This window comes from Heterocephalus glaber, unplaced genomic scaffold (assembly GCF_053883595.1).
Source record: "Heterocephalus glaber isolate CG9 unplaced genomic scaffold, H.glaber_assembly_v1.0 deba00001481, whole genome shotgun sequence".
NCBI classification, from domain to species: Eukaryota; Metazoa; Chordata; class Mammalia; order Rodentia; family Bathyergidae; genus Heterocephalus; species Heterocephalus glaber.
In genome coordinates, this window is record NW_028258317.1 from 51,221,117 (window position 1) to 51,240,134 (window position 19,018).

Here is a 19,018-nt window from a genome sequence, read left to right on the forward strand (position 1 = left end):
CACTTGTTGACTTTGGGAAATTTGCTTAATTTCTTTGGGCTATAGTTTCTTCCTCATCGATAGAAAACTTACTTAACAGAATTGTTTTAGAAATAGATTAAAATAAAATACACAAAAGCACCTAGTTATCCTTTAGAAAGGGAGCACACAATAAATTTTTGTGTTTTTTCTAGTAAACTTTATCAAGTTTTAATACATTTTAATAGAATTTAAAAATTTTTTATTTTTATTAGTTTATGCAGTATATAATCATGGAGAGTTGGTCACAAAAAATTTCTGTAGTTGTGTTTTGTTTCACTCACTTGTAGACTGGATTGAATTTGCTTTGAAATAAATAACACCAGTGAATCAATTTTTGAAGATAGAAAATCAGGAGCTTATCTGGCATCTCTTGAGCCCAATGCTTTGTATATATATTTTTGAGTTTTGTACAGCATTTCCATTTCCATTTCCATTTTACTTAAGGCTCCCTGGACAAACTTTCCCCAAATCTGAAGCTTACTTTGTCACTGTAGGATTCAAGAAGGATAAAATATGTGCTTTCTAACATATCCTTGGGAGGTTTTTGTTCCCTCTTCAGAAAGGCTTAGAAAACATTCCTTGGAGGATTGGTATAGTCAACACTAGGTCCTGGGCTTTATCTAACTCATGGGAAGCTTGTCTGTTGAGCTCATTTGTTTTACTGTTTAACCCAGTGTTATTCTACCTTATTTCTTTTTTAGTACACTCAGCATTTAGGTAATTTTTCTTGGCTGTTTATTAACCATTCATATTAGGCTAATTCCTCAACTGGAGCTCAAGTTCTGACATCATTCTATTCCATCTCCCTTGGCCTTCTTCAATCATAGGTACTGATTTCTATTTTGACTCTGACATTTATTAAAAAAATTTTTTTTAATCAGACCCCCCAAATTCAAAAACCCAATTCAAAAACAGGCATCTGAAATGAACAGACATTCTCAGACAAAGAAGTAAAAGCAGCAAATAAACATATGAAAAAATGTTCAACATCACTGGTCATTCAAGAAATGCAGATGAAAACAACACTGAGATTCCGCCTCACCCCAGAAAGAATGGCTGCTATCAAGGAATCAACCAATAAATGCTGACGGGGCTGTGAGGAGAAAGGAACCCTTCTCCATTGTTGGTGGGAGTGCAGACTGGTGCAAACACTGTGGAAATCAGTATGGAGACACCTCAAAGAACTAGGACTACAGGTCCCATTTGACCCAGCTATTCCCCTACTGGGTATCTTCCCCAAAGAATTAAAAGAATCATACCATAGCAAATATGTGCACCTATGTTCACAGCGGCACAGTTTGTAATAGCTAAGGTTTGGAAACAGCCCAAGTGCCCATCAACTGGAAACTGGATAAAGAAGATGTGGTTTTTTTTATAAAATGGAGTACTACTCAGCCATAAAGAATGAGAAACTAGAGACATGTATAGCTAAATGGATGTATATTGAGGCCATACTCATAAGTGAAATAAATAGGACACACATGTGTAAATATCGAATAGTTTCTCTAGTGTGAGAAACTGAAAGTGTAAATAAGAATTAAAATGATTAAAATGAATAATTGATAATTTGAAATAGGAAGAAAAGGTACAAAGGTATAGGGGTGGTGGAAGGGGAAGGGGAAAGGAAAGGAGAGAAAGGAAAAATTATGAGAAAAGAAAAAAAATGGAAACAAAGTCTATGTAAATAGGGAAGAGTAGAGGCGGTGAAGAGCACACAGGTAATGGGGAAAAAATAAGAACTAATTTACATTTACAGGTACATTTACAGGTACAAGCACCCAATGATAAATGTAAGCGTACTGTATACCTAAAATGTACCAATAAAAGAATTTAAGGAAAAAAAAATTTTTTGGCCTCTCCACATTGTTTTATCAGAGCTCAGATGTGACTATAAATAGATAAGTATTTCTAGGATCTGCTCTTGGGCATTTTGTAGTGGAGGAGGGAAGATAGTTCATTTTCCTAGATTTCAGGTCGCTAATGACATCTTCATTGGCTATTGATTCTGAGTCACACTAAAGCTCCTCTGTAGGTCTGGGGTTGGCTCTGTGAAAGGTAAAACTCAGCAGTATCTCTGTCTTTTGCCATAGTTGGTCCTGTTGAGTAGGGGGAGAAACCCTGCATTATGGGGCTGTGTTCCACTTTGGGTTGTCAGTTCATATCCACATTGAATTCCAGGGCTAACTGAGTTTGGGACATGCTGCAGGTAAGATCATGCAAAACAAACATACCTTTTGAACTGTGGACACCTAAAAGATATATATTAATTTGTTTACTAGGATTATTTTAAAATAGTAGTAAATTACCTGGTGTACTCACTATTTATTGAAAGCCTACCAAATGCATAATTTTAGTTTCACAATACACTTTTTAATATAAATGTATGTCAGCTTCATTAAGATATAATTCACATACCAAATGATTCCCCCATTTAATGTGTACACTCTGTGTTTTTTTTATCTTCAAAGTTGTGCAGTCATCACCACAGTTCATTTTAGAGCATTTTCATTACACTCAAAAGAAGCTTTACACGCTTTACCTATCATCTCCCTTCGAATGCCCCTCCAACACCTAGTCTCCAGAAATCACTGATCTGCTTTTCTGTGGATTTGCCTATTCTGGGCATTTCGTAGAAATGCAATCAGAGTATGTGGTCCTTTGTAACTCACTTCTCTCATCTAGTGTAGTGTTTTCGCAGGTCATCCATGTTGTATTATAATCAGTCCTTCATTCTTTTTATTGCTAAATAATATTCCCTTGTGTGGGAATTTTGTTATCTACTTATCAGGTGTTGAAGATTTAGTTTGTCTCCACTTTTGCTTGGTATTATTAATGCTGGTGGATATTCATATTGTTTGCAGACATAGGTTTTCAGTTCTCTTGGGTATATACCTAGGAGTAGAATTTCTCAGTTTTAGAGTTACCTATTTTAAACCTTAGAGGAATACCACACAGTCTTCAAAAGCAATTGCACCAATTTACATTCCCACTAGCAGGGTATAAGTTATCCAGTTTCTCCATACTTTTGCTAACCCTTGTTATTATGGCCTTTTGATTTAAGAATATTGTTATTTTAAAAGAACATACCATATTTTTGTTTTGTTTTGTTTTTTGGTACCAGAAATTGAACTCAGGACCTTGTGCTTACAGGTATGGTGTCACTGAGCTAAATCCCCAGCCCAAAACAACATACCATATGATAGATTATTTTTAAATTAAAAAGAAGTTTCAGGGCCAGGGATGTAGCTCAATGGCATAGCACTTGCCTGGCAAGCATGAGGCCCAGAGTTCAATTCCTGTACTTAAAAAAAAAAAAAAAGAAATTTCATCTCCCTGTGCAAAAACAGGAGTAGCCCTTTCTGTTAGCAAAACCCAAAAGAAACTTAATAGAGCAAAATCTAGGTTTGCTATAGGAGGGTAATTGCTAACGTCCTCTCAGTGTTCTATTGCGTAGAAATCAAACTGACACATTTCTGAGGGTGACCTTGTTGCTCTCTGTATTTGTGAGTCTGGGATGCAACTGAACTCTGAATGTCAGTCTGAGTGGGAATGTGGTGATAACTACCATGTAGGGTAATGGAGAAGGTTTGGAGAAAAAGTGCTATAAAGTCCCAAGTACTGCGGCTGGTTCATAATCCATGCTCAAGAAGTATTAGCTCCTTCTGTCTTTTCAGAATTCTTAACTTGACTGAGCATCACACACATACATACACACACGTTTTTGAGAATCATCTTCACTATGTCCTAGTATAGAAAATAGTCCCCCAAATCTTCTGTTTATTCTATTCTTAAACATGTTGTTTAAAGTATGCTTAAAATACTCAACAATGAAATTTAGGGTTCAAATCGATGGTCTTAAGGTAGTGGAAAGTTCCTAGTTATCTCTGTTTGGTTTAAATTCTACTTACTAAGGAAAAAAGTAAGATAACAGATATGACTTTCAGCAACAATTTTTAAACAAATGTTTTGCTACTCGTGTTTTACTCAGAAATTGTCTCCAAGCAGTGTTCGGTCTCAGAGCAGCCCATGCCTCTTGGTGCTGCTGGGAGTGTGTGAGCAATATTTAAATGTTCAGGTTCAAAGTCAGGAAGTCTTGTGTTTTTGTCTCTACTCTGCCACCTCCTTCTAGGTTATCTCAGGCAGGGTATTCAACCTTCCTGTGCCATCTTTTCCTTATCTGAGAAAATAGGAATAATAATTGGGGCTATCTCATATAGCCCTTGGAATAATTAAATGAGACAATCTACATTCCTGGCATTTAACAAACACTAGTAAATGATTAACGAAAATTAGTGTCTGTTGAAAGAGTATCCTTGGGAAAGAAAGATCTTGGCATATAATGAGCAGCGGATGATGAAAAAGCAGGGGGGAAATATACAGCTTTGTAGGTTGTCTTGTGAAGATATGAAAAGGCCTCTTTAGTTTCTGAGTCATCTGTGAATTGTCTCAAATTCACATTTCTTTGCCTGCTCCAAGCCAGCACGCACACTGTGAACAAGAAAAGGATGTAAAGGCAGTTTAGGCTCCTTTCTGTCCTTAATTTGAGTTCAGAGTGAGGAAAGCTGTTTCACATACAACTCTAGGAATAAAGTAGAAATATTTCTTCAACCAAAATGAAATTAAAGTCCTGTTTGATAATAACCTACCACTCTGGAAATGTTCAGTGGAGTCCATCCTGCCTGAGAGACCCTGTGAGCACCATTCAAGGAGTGAGAAGGAAACCCTGGGCCCCCAAATGTGAATTCCCAGGGTCCTGTCCTGCCACATTGTGGCTCATCAGGTTTCAGGGGCTTGTGTGGCTGCCTCTAGTTGTCTAATATGTTTGTGACCTTGGGTGCCAAGAAAGGAATTGATGTGCACATTAAATGGCCCAGAAGAGACTCTTAGATTTAGACAGCAATGTAATAAGGCTCGGTTCCACTGCAGTTCTAAGTTCCCATGAGGATGTATCACTGTTTATTCTTAGGTAAGATCTAGTTTGAATGACAGATGCTGGTTTCTTCAAACATGTGTGGGAAAAATAAGAGATCGTAAGAGTAAGGAAACAGTGTGATCAAATTACTGACTGGTCTAAGAAGTTCCCAATTTATGCCTTGTGCCAAGATGAAAAAGACGAGGGGCGGCCCACTCTCTTTAGGGTGAACTCACTATGCAGACATGCAGGGTTCCCTGTGCACCAGGCCCTGTCTTCCCCCCACCAGCAATATCCAAGGAACATCATCAGTATCCAGATGATCTCTTATCATTGTCTCCTCCCATCTCCTGCTTGTAACCTGAGTTCTGGAATCTTCACTCAGGGACCACAGTTATGAGGCTTCCCTAGCTCTGGCAGAATGAATACTCTAATCCTGATGTGAATGAAAGACAATCTGATAAATTGGCACCACGCTGAGAGGCTGAGAGATGGAATATTGCTATTGTGATGGCATCGATACACAATTACGACCCATGTTTTGAAAATTTGCTTTGAAATGAGAAACTTTGATACTTGAGGCATAAAATTGGACCAATTGAGTTTCTTTTAAAGACTCATCCAACTCTTATATTCCTGTTTTGCAAGCTCAAATATCATGAAATCCTACCAGTGCTGAAATCATTTGCACGTAACAGTTGGGCTGATATTAAAATACTTGATGTAAACAAATGCATACCAGCTAGCTGATATGGAAAGCCAAATCCAATTTAATTACGTCAGGCTAAATTTGGGCATATTAATGCCTCTTCAAATTATGCAGCCTGTGTGGAAACATTTTGATGTTCTCCTAAAGCCTGAAAAAAAGAACCATTTGAAATTAGTTCAGAAAGAAAGTTCACTTTGAAGACTATGAAGTCAGTTTTTTTTTTAAGAGTTGTTACTTTAATATTCAGGAAAGTTCCTGTACTTTCTATCTTCAGTACTTAGAAATACTAAAGTAAATTGGCAATCTGGAAGTTATATTTTATTTCTAGTATGTGGTGCATTAGTATGTACCATGGTACCTCTGAGCTCTCGTCAGCAGTATAGGTCCCACTGGGCATCATTATCCACAGCATCACCGAACGGCAACTGATTGGTGGCTGCTGAGGAATCTGGAGCTTCAAGGCTCAGATTTTCTCTCTTAAGAATTAGCTGGTCAACCTTCACCTTCAACTTTCAACTCTGATCACATCCTAAGCAATGAACCAACTGACGGACTATAACGGTAATAATTTATCATTGTCTCTATCATGTGCCATTTGCTAGAGTATGGTATGTGGGGCTAGAAGTAAGACTTTGGAAATAATTGTAGTCATACTGATATTAACCCACCTATAAAGTATAGTGAAATCTGAAAGTTGGTACCCACTTTAGTCATTCTACACTAAATAACAGAAGTGTTTGGTGGGTGGGGTATTATTATTACATACATGTTGTGATTGACTATTGATATAAAAACTTTCTTTCCTATTGCAAATTGTAATGTTGAAAAAAGCCCTGTGAAAAATATACATTTTTTTCCTAACTTAGAACAAGATAGTAAAGGTAGTTGAAGTTTGATTTATTCATTGTGTCTTCACTCATTAAATGAATACAACCAAAGATCTGCTATATGCTAGTCATTGGCATTGAGGATCCAATGCATACAACATAGTTGAGGTTCCTGTTCACTGCTTACAGTTTAGCAGAGAACACAAATTGACATCAAACCCATAAATTACGATACAGTATACCAAACACATATTACAAAGAGAGAACTTGCTTAGCCATGCATATCAGGGAGAGCTAATGTAGATTGGGATTCTAGAAAGTTCTTTATGGGGAGGCAATATTTAAACTATGTCCTAAAGATTAAGTGGGAGCTGCCCCAGGTGAAACCATCATGTCTCACTACATACTTTTCCTCCATTGAATGTGGTTATATGGTTGTTTAGCTTTCCAGATAGAAAGCTGGATTTTCCTGTAGACGTTCTCATGAGCTATCTTAGTTACTTTCTCATCACTAAGACACAATACCAGACGTCCACAAATTAAAGGAGAAAAGGGTCATTTTTACTTACGATTTGTAGAGGTTTTGTAGAGTCCATAGTCAGCTAGCTCCAAGGCAGAGCAGCATGGCAGAGGGGCCAGCAGCTCATGATATGGCAGCAGGAAGCAGAGAGAGGGAGAGAGAGAGAGGGAGAGAGATCAAGGCAGGAAGAGGGAGATACACCCTTCCAGGCCAGGTCCGCACTGACCCACTCATCAGTAGACTAATCCACGGAAGAGTATGACACCCCCATGATCCAATTGCCTCTCAAAGCCCCACCTATAAAAGTATGAGAATTTGGGAAGGGGAGTCTAGCTATAAACTATTCATGAGCTGTTATGTTTCCTGTGATTTATCCTCAAATTCACTGCTTAGTGTGCTGAGTAGAGACAGTTAGGCTATATGTTGCACTAAGTATGCCTTTTTACACTGAGTGTGCTGATTGCCTTAGGGCTGTCTTCTAAACTGTTAGAAGAACTATCCTAAGGCATGTAGTAAGAATCTAAGCTGCTATCATCGTACTTGCTTCCTACTGAAACGCTCCTATCTCTATGTAGCCAGCAGGGTGACCATCACCAGGAAAAACAAACAAAAAGGCAAAGCTGCAAACTGTCAGAGAAACTAAGGGAGGAAGCTATGCTCTCATCTGGGTCAAGTGTGTCTGACTCCAGAATGAGGGCCAGAGGGGAGAAATAAGTTGTGTGGACAGGGGTCAGCAGTCATTTTGGCCAAAAGATGAGGAAATGGAAAGTGTGTAATCTACTTCCATTGTTCCAGATTTGATAGTGGAATCTGAATGAGGAATAGCTTTTGAGTCTTTACTCTCTGAGCAGCCCTCTCCTCACATAAGGTGATTTTTGCTAGCTTGGTGTTTTATTTTACTTAATTGTTTTAGCTTGGTGTTTTAAAAGAATATCTAAGGAGTCATTTCACCTTGATTTTCTCCAGGTAGTTCTTTGTAACAGTGGGCCCCAAGAGGGCTGGTTGTTAAAAACAAAGGAACTAACAAACAAACAAACAAACCCAAAATTCTACATGGGTGTGGCTGTGCAGGCAGTGTATTGCAAAAGGCACGGCCTGAATGAGAAGCTCAAGTTCAAGCTAGCCAGAAGGAAAGATGCTTTTCTGCAGCCTGTTCACCCAGAAGGGGTACCTTTTTGTAATCCATACAAAAGCACCATATGGACTAGCTGCTGCCTTGCTTAGCTGCCTTTGAACTCATGCTCACAGTTAATTCTGAGACTTAAACAAAGAAAAATGGACAACACTATGTAACTTTTTGAGTGTGGAGAGATATGTCTGTTCAATCCAAATCCCCTGCTTTATGGACTGCTTGTTTTATTCTAAAAAATATGGTTCAGATGTTGTATAGCAATATTTTCACCATGAAGCTTTCCAGATGAATTGTTGGGATTTCCTGTGGGAGAGAGTATCTGAGTTAGGCTCACAGAGTCTCTCTTCCAAGGCTGTCCTGTCTCCAGGTTTGCATGCAGCTGACTGTACATGCCACACTGTACCGGATTTCAGGGGCAGACGCTGTTTTCCCCTGGAATCTCCCCTGCACAGTATTGGACTAGGTCAGGTGCTGCCAAGTCACTGCTGGTCATGTACAGTTCTCCTTTCCCCACCTGGCTGCAATGTGTCCCGTAGTCTCCAAATTAACATCTGGCAACTCTGCATGTATTTAGCAACTTATAGAGTTTTCCCCATTGATTTACACAAGGGTTTAAAGAAAACCCAAACAACAAAAACCCTAACATTCATTTATCAAACATTTATCAGATATTTACTCCACATAAGGCTTGGAAATGGCTTTGGGGACCATACAAAACATGAGATAGTATTCAAATAATTTCACATGAGAAGCAATTATGAACATCAGCAGTTTTATGTGAACCCACATCAGATTACCAGCCCTGAGTCAGAAGACCTACCCTGAAGTCTTAGGTGATATGTTCATGACAAAGGTGATGTTGAGCCGGCGATTTAGCTCAGTGGTTCTGCTGCCTGCCCCACAAGCACAAGGACCTGAGTTTGATCCCCGGTATCAAAAAAAAAAAATGTGATGTTGAGCAAGTTTTCTTTTTTAAAGTTTCTTTTCAATAAAAAGAGGAAGTGGCCTAGATGATATTAAGGTTCTTCTTTCAGAACCTTCAGGGCTCTAAATTGAGCAATTATGAAGGAGTATTTTATTGCCAAAGAAACCATGTTGGTGGTAGATATGGAGAAGATAAATGGTAAAAGATCCATGTATTCGGGAGTGATTTCAGAGGGCATGGCAACATTCTTAAAATAAAATTAACCTTCATTCTACCTAATTTGAAAGTAAGTATGTACTATGGCATCATAAACCATCAGTGTTAAGACTTTCTTTCGTATTCATATGTAAAAGCTGAAAGGTTAGAAAACTTAAAGTGTAGGACCATTTTCATTATATTTAGCCTAAGAAGAGTCATAATATCTGTATAGTGATTGATGTTATTGAAAGCACTTTTTACATACATTTTCTAATCTGATGCTCACAGTGGCCCAGTAAGCTAGGTTATATTATTTTTCATTTGACTTTTAGGAAACTAAGGTTTAGAGAGCTTAAGTAAGACCCCCAGCTAATAAGTGGCTGAGCCAGAATAGAAGAGCCTGGGATGGCCTGGTTGCTATGCTTGTACCATTTCTAAACTCACTTCCCCTAGTAAATCTGAGAGAAAAAGAAATGCTACTGTGTTAACTGGAAGCTGACTAGAGGATATTTGTGTGTTGATGCTTCAGGTGATGAGGATTCCAGGTCCTTTATTAATTATTCTTCATTCCAGCAAAGTTAGGGCGAGTACACTCTGCTTGCATCATCGAGGGATACAACCACAGGAAGGGAGTGCTAGGCTGGGACTGAAGAGCCTTCTCCATACCCGCTTCCCTACCCCATAATTAATCTTAGCTTCTAGGGGAGAAGGGCATGATTCTCCCCTTTCTGAACTTATGGCTGTCATGTCATCCTAGACATTCCAGATATTATAGCTGCTGTGACTACAGAGATCTCATGGATTCCTTCACGCTTGCTCTGAGGCTTTGTTACTAAAAAGACTGTCAGATGGCTCAAGAGGAGGTCATTATTATGGTTCTGCTGCTGCCAGGCCCTATGCAGAAGCTTTCAGGACTCAGTAGCATGATGTTGTTTTATTAGCCCTGCTGTGTTATGGCCCTCCTAGGATTGCAGTCAGATGGTAATGTGTGCATGAAATCTTAGACCCAAAAGAGACCTTTCTTAAGACTAGTGTAACCCATCTAGGCACTTGATAGATGAGGCAGGTGACCCAGAGGAAAGAGGCCACTGTGGTGATCCCCTTTCTGACTGTAACAGAATCACTAGAGAGCTTTCAAAATTCCAGGGCCCACATGAAGCCCCACATAAATTAAAGCAAAACATCTGGGTTGAGATCCTGGTACCACCATTTTTAACATGTTCCTGCAGACTTGAACCATTGGTGGTGTGTGCATGACTATCCCGTTAGGGACAATCTGCTACAAGAAGCTACTTATAATATGTAGTAAAGTCTGCAACTCATCCAAGATAATGCACTCAGGAGTGGGAATATACCTTGGTTCAACTTTATTTTTGGCCACACCTGACCTTGACTTTAGGACATGATGGGAAATGAAAGATGAGTAGATACAGTAGAGAAGCTGCTATAAGATGATGTGGCAGGCAATTTCTATTTATTATTCCTGTTTCCACACCTCCCCTTCAGGGCTGGTGCATTCACCCCAGTTCACCATGAGAAATGCAATGGTGCTTGCATTTGGCCTGTGGGTCCTCGCCAGGGTGATGGGAGACTGCAGAGAGAGCCTTGGTGGGGCCTCCAGTCCTCCTCATTCCAGTTGTTGAACACACAGAAACTTTCATTCAGCGAGTGTTTATAGAGGACTTACTGTGTGCCGGCCACTGTCCGAGGCTTTGTGGATAAAATGGAAGTAAACAGGTCTGTAAGGCTCTGCCCTCCCAGAGTTTGTCAGTGAATAAAAGGCCCAAGACAAAACTCAGCAATTACAAATATCTCAGGGTTAAGGCAGCAATGGGAACTTGCTTTGTTAATTTATTTTGAGCAATATTTCTTCAAGAGGATTTGTGGCAGCAAAAACACATAATGAAGTTGTTAGAATATAAATAAGAAAAAGAAATCAAGATTAAGGAATATATAAATTTGAGAGTCAAGAACAGAAGAAGGAAAATTCATAGTTATGCAAGTCATAAGGACCCACTTGGACTGAACTTCAAATTTAGCATCAAGTATCCTGGCAACCATATTGAAAAGGGAAATACAGTTGGTTACAGAATACTTATTGTCAGAAAGAAAAAGACTAGTTCCTCAGGGAAGGAAAGGCTTTCCTAACATTTGCCTCTTGAAGAATTGTGTCAAATGGAGCTTCCTACCATCTCTAATAGTCCTGTAGTGACTACAGAAGTTGACTTTATATGACAGTACCTTGTATCATCCTGCAATAGAAGTGAGACTGTGATATAAAATGCAATATCATCAATCCATTTTGTTTGGGAGTGGTTGGTCAGAAGTACAGTCATTTAGAACACGAAAGAGTCCATATCAATCTATGGCTAGAAGCTGGAAAACTTGGGAAATGGAGGGATTGGATAACATTCTCCATAAACAGAATTTCTCAACCAAGATTTTTGTAAGGCAGATGATTATCTTTTCTATTTCCTGCTGTAGGGTTAAAGGATAAATATTCTATGCTGTGGATAATGTAATGTTTTACATCGTGGGTCAGTAAAGGACTAGGTAGTAAATTCTTTAGACTTTGTAGGCCAGTTGGTCTCTGTCATGGTTGCATAAAAGGCAGCCATAGGTAATATGTAACTGAAGGGCATGGTTGATTTATAAAAACAGGTGGCACATCAAATTCTACCTACAGGTCACATATTGCCAACCCCTGGTATAACCTAAAAAATAAATGTAAAGCTTATTGATATTCTTTTGTTAAAATTAAAGAAGTTAGAAACTTGGCAAGTCTTGGTCAGTGGTGACTTTGGCCCCATGGTTTAATTGATAGTAGGTGATGATTCATGCTGGAAAGAACCCGGCTCATGTTTGGGTTGCAAATTCATTAGCCTTCTTTAGGAAACATGCAGCTCTCAAAACAATGCAGTACAACTATTCATACTTCAGAGTGGTACTGAGCAGACATGTATCTGAGATTGTTGCAGCACAAAACTGGGATATGATGTGTCCAAAAATTCTTGCATTCCCTGTGGAGAAGGAGAACTGTGATGTTTGTCACCTTTGGTAGTCTCCTAAGCAACGTGGATTCTCAATTAAGTTCTCATGGTTGGTTTTCTAGGAAAGAAAGGAGATGCTGGGATGTTTTCAATAGGTTGATATGTGATATTCACTCTTTTATCTTTCGAAGTGCAAAACATTTGTGCCTACCCAATGTAGATTCTAACAATCTACATGTGAGTGTAGTATGTAATGTAACTGAAGATACTATGGCTACCCTTAGGGAAAAGATAGCATTACTTTATTGTAAAAAAAAGTTTAGTTATGAGCAGATAAAAATGTTGATGTTTTTATTCTGAAATACTTCCCACTGGCTGTAAACGGATCTAGGTGTTTGTTGTGTAGTAGATGTTACCTTAAAGGGTTGAATCCAAGAGGTTATCAGAAGAGGTGGCTCCAAGTGATTTGGAATCTACAACAGTGGGTGTGTTGGGGCTTCAACCATAGAATGAGTTATATACTCGGTTGTCTCATATACAGTGGACCCCCAAGTTACGACCAGCCTAACATATGAACATGGAAGATTCATCTGGCTCTTGTTGTCTATAGCGTGTACCCAGGTAAACATCCAGGTCTCAGTTGTACTGACTTAGCTACAACCAGCCCTCAGGAACCGATCAAGTTCGTAAGTCAAGGGTCTGCTGTGTAGTGACAATAGGTATGTCAGCTTAAATATCAACAATAGCCTCAAAAGTTTGTAAAATCACTGCTGTGAGCAGAATTGTGGAACTGTTGGGGCTTTATTTTCATTTTGAACATAATTTAGTATGTGATGCTTTTGGATAGTAGTAGATAATTAGTTCTTTTGGTCCATTTGTAATTGTGTTGAATATTTCTCTGGCAGCAAAAGGTAGTTAAGAAAATGGTTTCTGATAATTTTGATGATCATAAGAGACCACACTAGACTTATGGAGGGCATATATAGTGTCTTTTTTTTTTTAATATATAGAGTGTCTTTATCTTCACCTAACCAGGGCTTAGCCCAGTACCTAATCTATAAGGGCCATTCTAAAAGATTTGTTTAGTTAATGAATCCTAGGAAACATCATCCTATTTGCATAGCCAGCCAGAGTAACTGATTGCCAATAAAGGAGCTGGCTCCCTTTTGCTTTTATTGAACCACTCTAAAAGAAACTTAAGCTTTTTGTTTGGGGATTAGAACAAAATGTGTCTATAAAATGTAGAAAAGTAGAAAACCATTTAGATGGAATCATCATGTCCCTTTCCCCATGAGATTTTATCAGACGGAATTTGGAGTAAGGCAATAGCAGTCAAATTTATGCAGCAGGTATAAAGGTATAATATGAACTTAATCATCGCTTATTCCTTTTTCTTTTTGGTACTGGGGATCGAACTTGGGACCTTGTGCTTATGAGGCAGGTGGCAGAACCACTGAACTAAACCCCCGGCCCTCATTGCTAATTCTTAACAAGCAGGATTTGAGGCAAGAGAAGTTTCAAGGATAAATTGCTTAGGGGAAATGTCTAAAGCAGGAGAGAACCAAGAGGATGAGGTTCCAGTCCTGAGCATTTTGTTGTAGAGTTCTGCTGCTACCAGATGAATGTGGGGCAGTGGAGGAGGGAGACAAAGTCTCACATTAAATTGGGTAAATTTTTTTTACTGTAATAGATAAATTGCCTACCCTATTATAGTCACAAGACTTTTAAGTGAAGAACTTTGACCCAAGAAACATTTATTATATATCATCCTATCCTTGCTGCCTCTGCTTCTTTTTGATTCCTACATCACCAGACCAAGGAAACTTGAGCATCTGTTAATAGTTTTGCTCCAAATCCTCTGCCAATATTAACCACAAAGAAACATAAATAGAATAAAGAGACACATGGGTAACCTCAAGTAGCTTTTAGGTTTACCATACTGTCCTAATTGGATGAGTGTCCATAAACTGTCATGACTTGATGGTTTTTATTTTATTTTATTTTTTAAATTAATCTTTTTTTTTTGTACCGGGGATCAAACTCGGGTCCTTGCGCTTGTGCAGCAGGCGGTGAAACCATGGAGCTAAATCCCCAGCCTTTAAATTAATTTTTTAAAAATTAATTTTATTGGTACATTTTGGGTATACAATATAGTGACATTCATCATTGGAAATTTGCACCTTTACATAGTCTCTCTTGGTTCTTATTTTTGCCCCTTCCCCTGCCCTCCCTTCAACCCCTCCATCCCCTCCCTATTTACAAAGACTTTGTTTCCATTTTTCCATTTTCTCATATTAATTCCATTCCCTTCTTTCCTTTCCCCTAGCCCTCTCACTTCCCCTTCCCCTTTGCCCCTTCTCTTCCTATTTCACATTATCCATTATACCTTTCATCCTTATTTACACTTTCAGTTTCTCACACTAGAGAAACTATTCGGTATTTACACATGTGTGTCCTATTTATTTCACTTAAGAGTATCACCTCAGTGTGCATCGATTTAGCTATAAATGTCTCTGATTTCTCATTTTTTGTGGCTGAGTAGTACTCCATTTTATTAAAAAACCACATTTTCTTGATCCAGTCTCCAGTTGATGTGTAATTGGGCTGTTTCCAAGCTTTAGCTATTACAAACTGTGCTGCTATGAACATGGGTGCACATATATCACTGTGGTATGACTCTTTTAATTCTTTGGGGAAGATCCCCAGCAGGGGAATAGCTGGGTCAAATGGGACTTCCAGTCTTAGTTCTTTGAGGTATCTCCATACTGATTTCCACAGTGGTTGCACCTGACTTGATGGTTTTTAGATCATAGATCCATGCTGATTTCCACAATAGGAACTAGTTATTGCTACCTGTATATTAATTTGCTCATGGATCCATTTTGCAAATTTTCTGGCTCAGGGCCTGAGGATCATTTTCTCGGATGCATCACGGCTCATCTTCCGGCTCAGCTCCTCCAGTGGTGTGCGGGCCACCATCAGGCTGTATGCAGAGAGCTACGAAAGGGATCCCAGTGGTCATGACCAGGAGCCACAGGTACAAAACAGCTGGGATCTTGGGCCTGTTGTCTCACCACTCTGGGAAAACTTAGGAGCTCCAGTAGGTCTGTAGCAAAAAGGTGCATCGTTAGCTTTGGGTGAAGGCAAGCTTAGTGTTTGAGATAGAAAAGTTGCCTTCTATTATCTGTAATGAGTTCCAACTAGCATTGTGACTCTCCAGGTGTTTGAAAATTCTAGTTGGATTTTGACCTAATATACATGTGATTCTGGGCTTCCTCTGAGATTGTTGCAGCAATAACTAAATTAACCATGAGCCCCCCCTACTCCCACAGTCATTTAAGCTCCAGACAATATTAATGCCACAAAGAACCCATTCTAATATTAAGCATATTGTGCTATATTGCTGGATGCTCCTGTCTCCTTGGTCTTTATTTCAATCTGGGTTTTTCGTGGTTCTCAGTGGTATGGTTCTTTTGGCTGAAACATCTGCAACACTCCTTTTTGAAAAAGATACAAAGTAATGTACTCCTCATTGTAGAGTTGTTCAAAATTTTCAACTATAACTTGCCCTGGATGGAATAAGACACCAGAGTTTTCTTTGTCTGTAGTTTAAGTTTGTTTTTCATAGTTTCCTTCTTCAAAGAATTTTAAAGAACTTGGTAAAGATGGCACTAATTACATCTGATCCTTACCTCTGACCCTGTCACCAAAAGACGTGTCTGGAGTAAGATGGTCCCAGTGGAGAAGCAAAGGCCCCAGAGCTGTGCTCAGGGCTCCAGCAGCATGAGTGGGCAGCATACACGGCAGCATCCAGTCATTGGCCCTTCCTCTCACGATCACAGGCTTTCCATGCAGGAGATTGGGCCATGCTCTGCCAAAATAATTTGTTAGTGAGTGTATTTCACCCAAGAAGTACCAAATCATGCCAGAAGGGTCTTACCCTCTCTTTCCAAATAAAACTCTCTTCTATGTCCCATGTTGGGAAGGGAAATTAAAGCAAGGCCTGGAAGCCCAGAGCTTCCCACAGGGTGAGGAATGATAATTCTGGCCTCTCTGGCTCTGACTCACTCTGACCTGAGGCTCTTTCTCTCTACATCCTTTTCCCTATTTGCAGAAGGTAAGTGATTATAATACTTGCTTGTTTTTATTTGTCTTCCTTCCTGGTCTGGGTCCATACCTTTAGGCAAGTTTGAAAACTATTCTATACACAGATGACTTTCTGCCTCTATGACTCTGAGGTGGTCCATAAGGCAAACTGGTACTTTTTAAAAGGCTTTCTTTGAAATAAAAAACCTCTATACCCCTGCTTTTACAAGGTTGTGTGGGTAAAGAAAGCATATATCATGCTTATTTTAGTTCTCATTGCTGCATATTTTCCATCTTGCTGAAGTAGTGTGCCAATGTGAATGGCTGGGGAATCCCTTCATTGATATTATTCTTCTGATCTCTGCCTAATTATAAGTAAGAGTTTTCCCAGACCTAGAACCTAGGTGCATCTCAGATATGTAGCACAGGATCTAAAGAATCTATATGAAAACAGAACTCCATTTTATATATATATGTACCTAAAAGAAAGGAAGAGCATTCAGCAGTCTTTCCTGTGTTAATTACTGCTCAGCTTTACCTGGGCCCTTCCCATTGGAGCATTTTGTAGCTCTTTGTAAATGTGGCTTTTCAGGACCACCTGGTTCTGCCTTCCAAGAGCTCTGTAAGGAAAAGTCTTTGGTTAACTGTTAACAGGGATTAAAGATAAGACATACTCTGAAGCTTCTGGTGTTATTAGTGATCCTGGGCCTAACAGCGAAGACAAGCTTGTGTTGCTTTCTCAGCTGCAGATAGAACTCCCAGATTTTCATCTTGTTCTTATTTGCAGCTGTTACCATAAAGCAAAGAGTACTCCCATGCATAAGCACACACTCAGACATTAAAGAAACTCTCTAATCTGCAGAGATTCCAGCGATGATCTTATTCCAAATAATTATGTAGTTTATCTACCCTAATTAAGTAGTGATCTACGTTCACATTATTTTGCAAGGATAGAGATTTCCTTTCAACTGACCTATCAGCATCTGACCATTCTACTTTGCACATGAATCTTTCTGTTTCAGGCATTTTAAACAGATGTGAACACACACTTTGAACATTTATACTGGTTGCCTTGTGAAAGTATTTGTAACTATCCTAGTGATTCAACTAGGAAAACTTGTGTTATAATCACTATGTGCATGAATCTCTACCCCTACATGTAGATTTTCCATTTGTGTCCTTTTATATAAGTGATAGTGCCATTTGTTTTTAGTTTGCATCATATAGTTTCTTACATAAAAATATTTAAAAATATTCTGTCCATATTTACCTATGAATCGGTTGCAAGAGGAGGAAGGAGTTGGGGAAGACCCTTAGGATATAAGGTGTTTGCTTTGTCCTCCCTCTGTGTCCTAGCAAGTCAGGAAGGAAGCATCCAAAGGCCAATTGCCAGAGGATTATACGAGTTTTAACAATACAAGATTACTTTAATTTTACTGGTAATCAGTAGTCCTTCAATGAGTTCTCAAACCAGCTGGTAATAATTTGGAAAAGAGGATGCCCCAGAGGGTTTAAATTTACAGGTAATCACAAACAGTATGATTATTTCCATTTTCCTTCCCACCAAACTTATTAGTAGGGCTGCTCAATATTTTCCTTACCTTTTTGTTCATCCCTCTGAGCCATGGGTGGAGTAGCTAATGAACAACAGAAGTCCCAAAAAGAAAAGTTTTGTTAAGGACTAGGATAATCACAGACTGATGATCAGCTTGGGGCCAATCTACCATTGGCTTTGGCACTTTTATTGTAAAATAAAATCACATCCCTTACCACCCCAGTCCTTGAAAGGCACCTGCCTCTCCCCAGCCTTCCTCGCAACTGAGGAATTTATATATATTTCTGATAAGCTGTATCTAGAAGACTTTAAGGATTAATATCTAAGCATCAGAAGTCCCTCTATATTTGACTCATCTGTCAAACCAAAGACCATCAATCATTTTGTTCTACCTGTTCTTAAGATTTTACAATCCAGAAATAGAATATAGAGCCATTTTTTATATGGAGAAAACATGCAATTTGTCTAAACCAGAATACTTTTGAGAGTGAAAGCGGGTGGCATTAGTACTTATACTGAGACTCTCCTTGGTCAACCAGGAGATGCAGTTACTCTATTTACACACCCTTGACTGGTTGCAGAACTGCACATCTCTTCAGAGATGGGGTCCTGAAAAAGAGGGAGCAGGACAGGAGTAAAAGGGGTGACATCAGTGGTTCCCAGTCCAAATTTCACATCAGATCCCCGTGGAAATACCCAGGCCTACACCCCCCACCCAGAGATTCTACTTTATTTGTTCTGAGGTGAAATTTGTAGCTTTAAAAAGCTTCCCAAATGGGCCGGGGATTTAGCTCAGTGGTGCTGCCGCCTGCCTTGTAAGTACAAGGTCCCGAGTTCAATCTCTGGTACAAAAAAAAAAGCTTCCCAAGTGATTCTAATTAGACTAGGGCTTATCCCGTTTTAATTACATACTGATCAACTGGGAGTTTTGTTGAAATGTGATTCTGCTGGAAGTTTGAGGAGGGCCAGCAGTTTTGCATTTCTAACAAGCTGTCAGGCCCTTGCGCTGCTGGTCTGGGAGCCACACTGGGCACCCAAGGAGGTGGGTGAACTGTGAAGTTCAAGCAGCAGGGCCTTGTATTTTGTTTTGTTTTGTTTTGTTTACTTTTATTAGTACATGTTTATAGTACATAATGATTACGT

At 39.2% G+C, this 19,018-nt stretch overlaps 1 protein-coding gene across 1 annotated transcript in view; it reads left to right on the forward strand.

Annotated features, from left to right (window-relative positions):
* Positions 1–19,018, forward strand: part of Pgm5 (phosphoglucomutase 5) — a 196,676-nt gene that overhangs the window by 137,156 nt on the left and 40,502 nt on the right. The window contains exon 10 of the mRNA XM_004838191.4: positions 15,137–15,271. Within this exon, the coding sequence (XP_004838248.2) occupies positions 15,137–15,271 (135 nt within the window). The remainder of the gene's footprint in view (positions 1–15,136; positions 15,272–19,018) is intronic.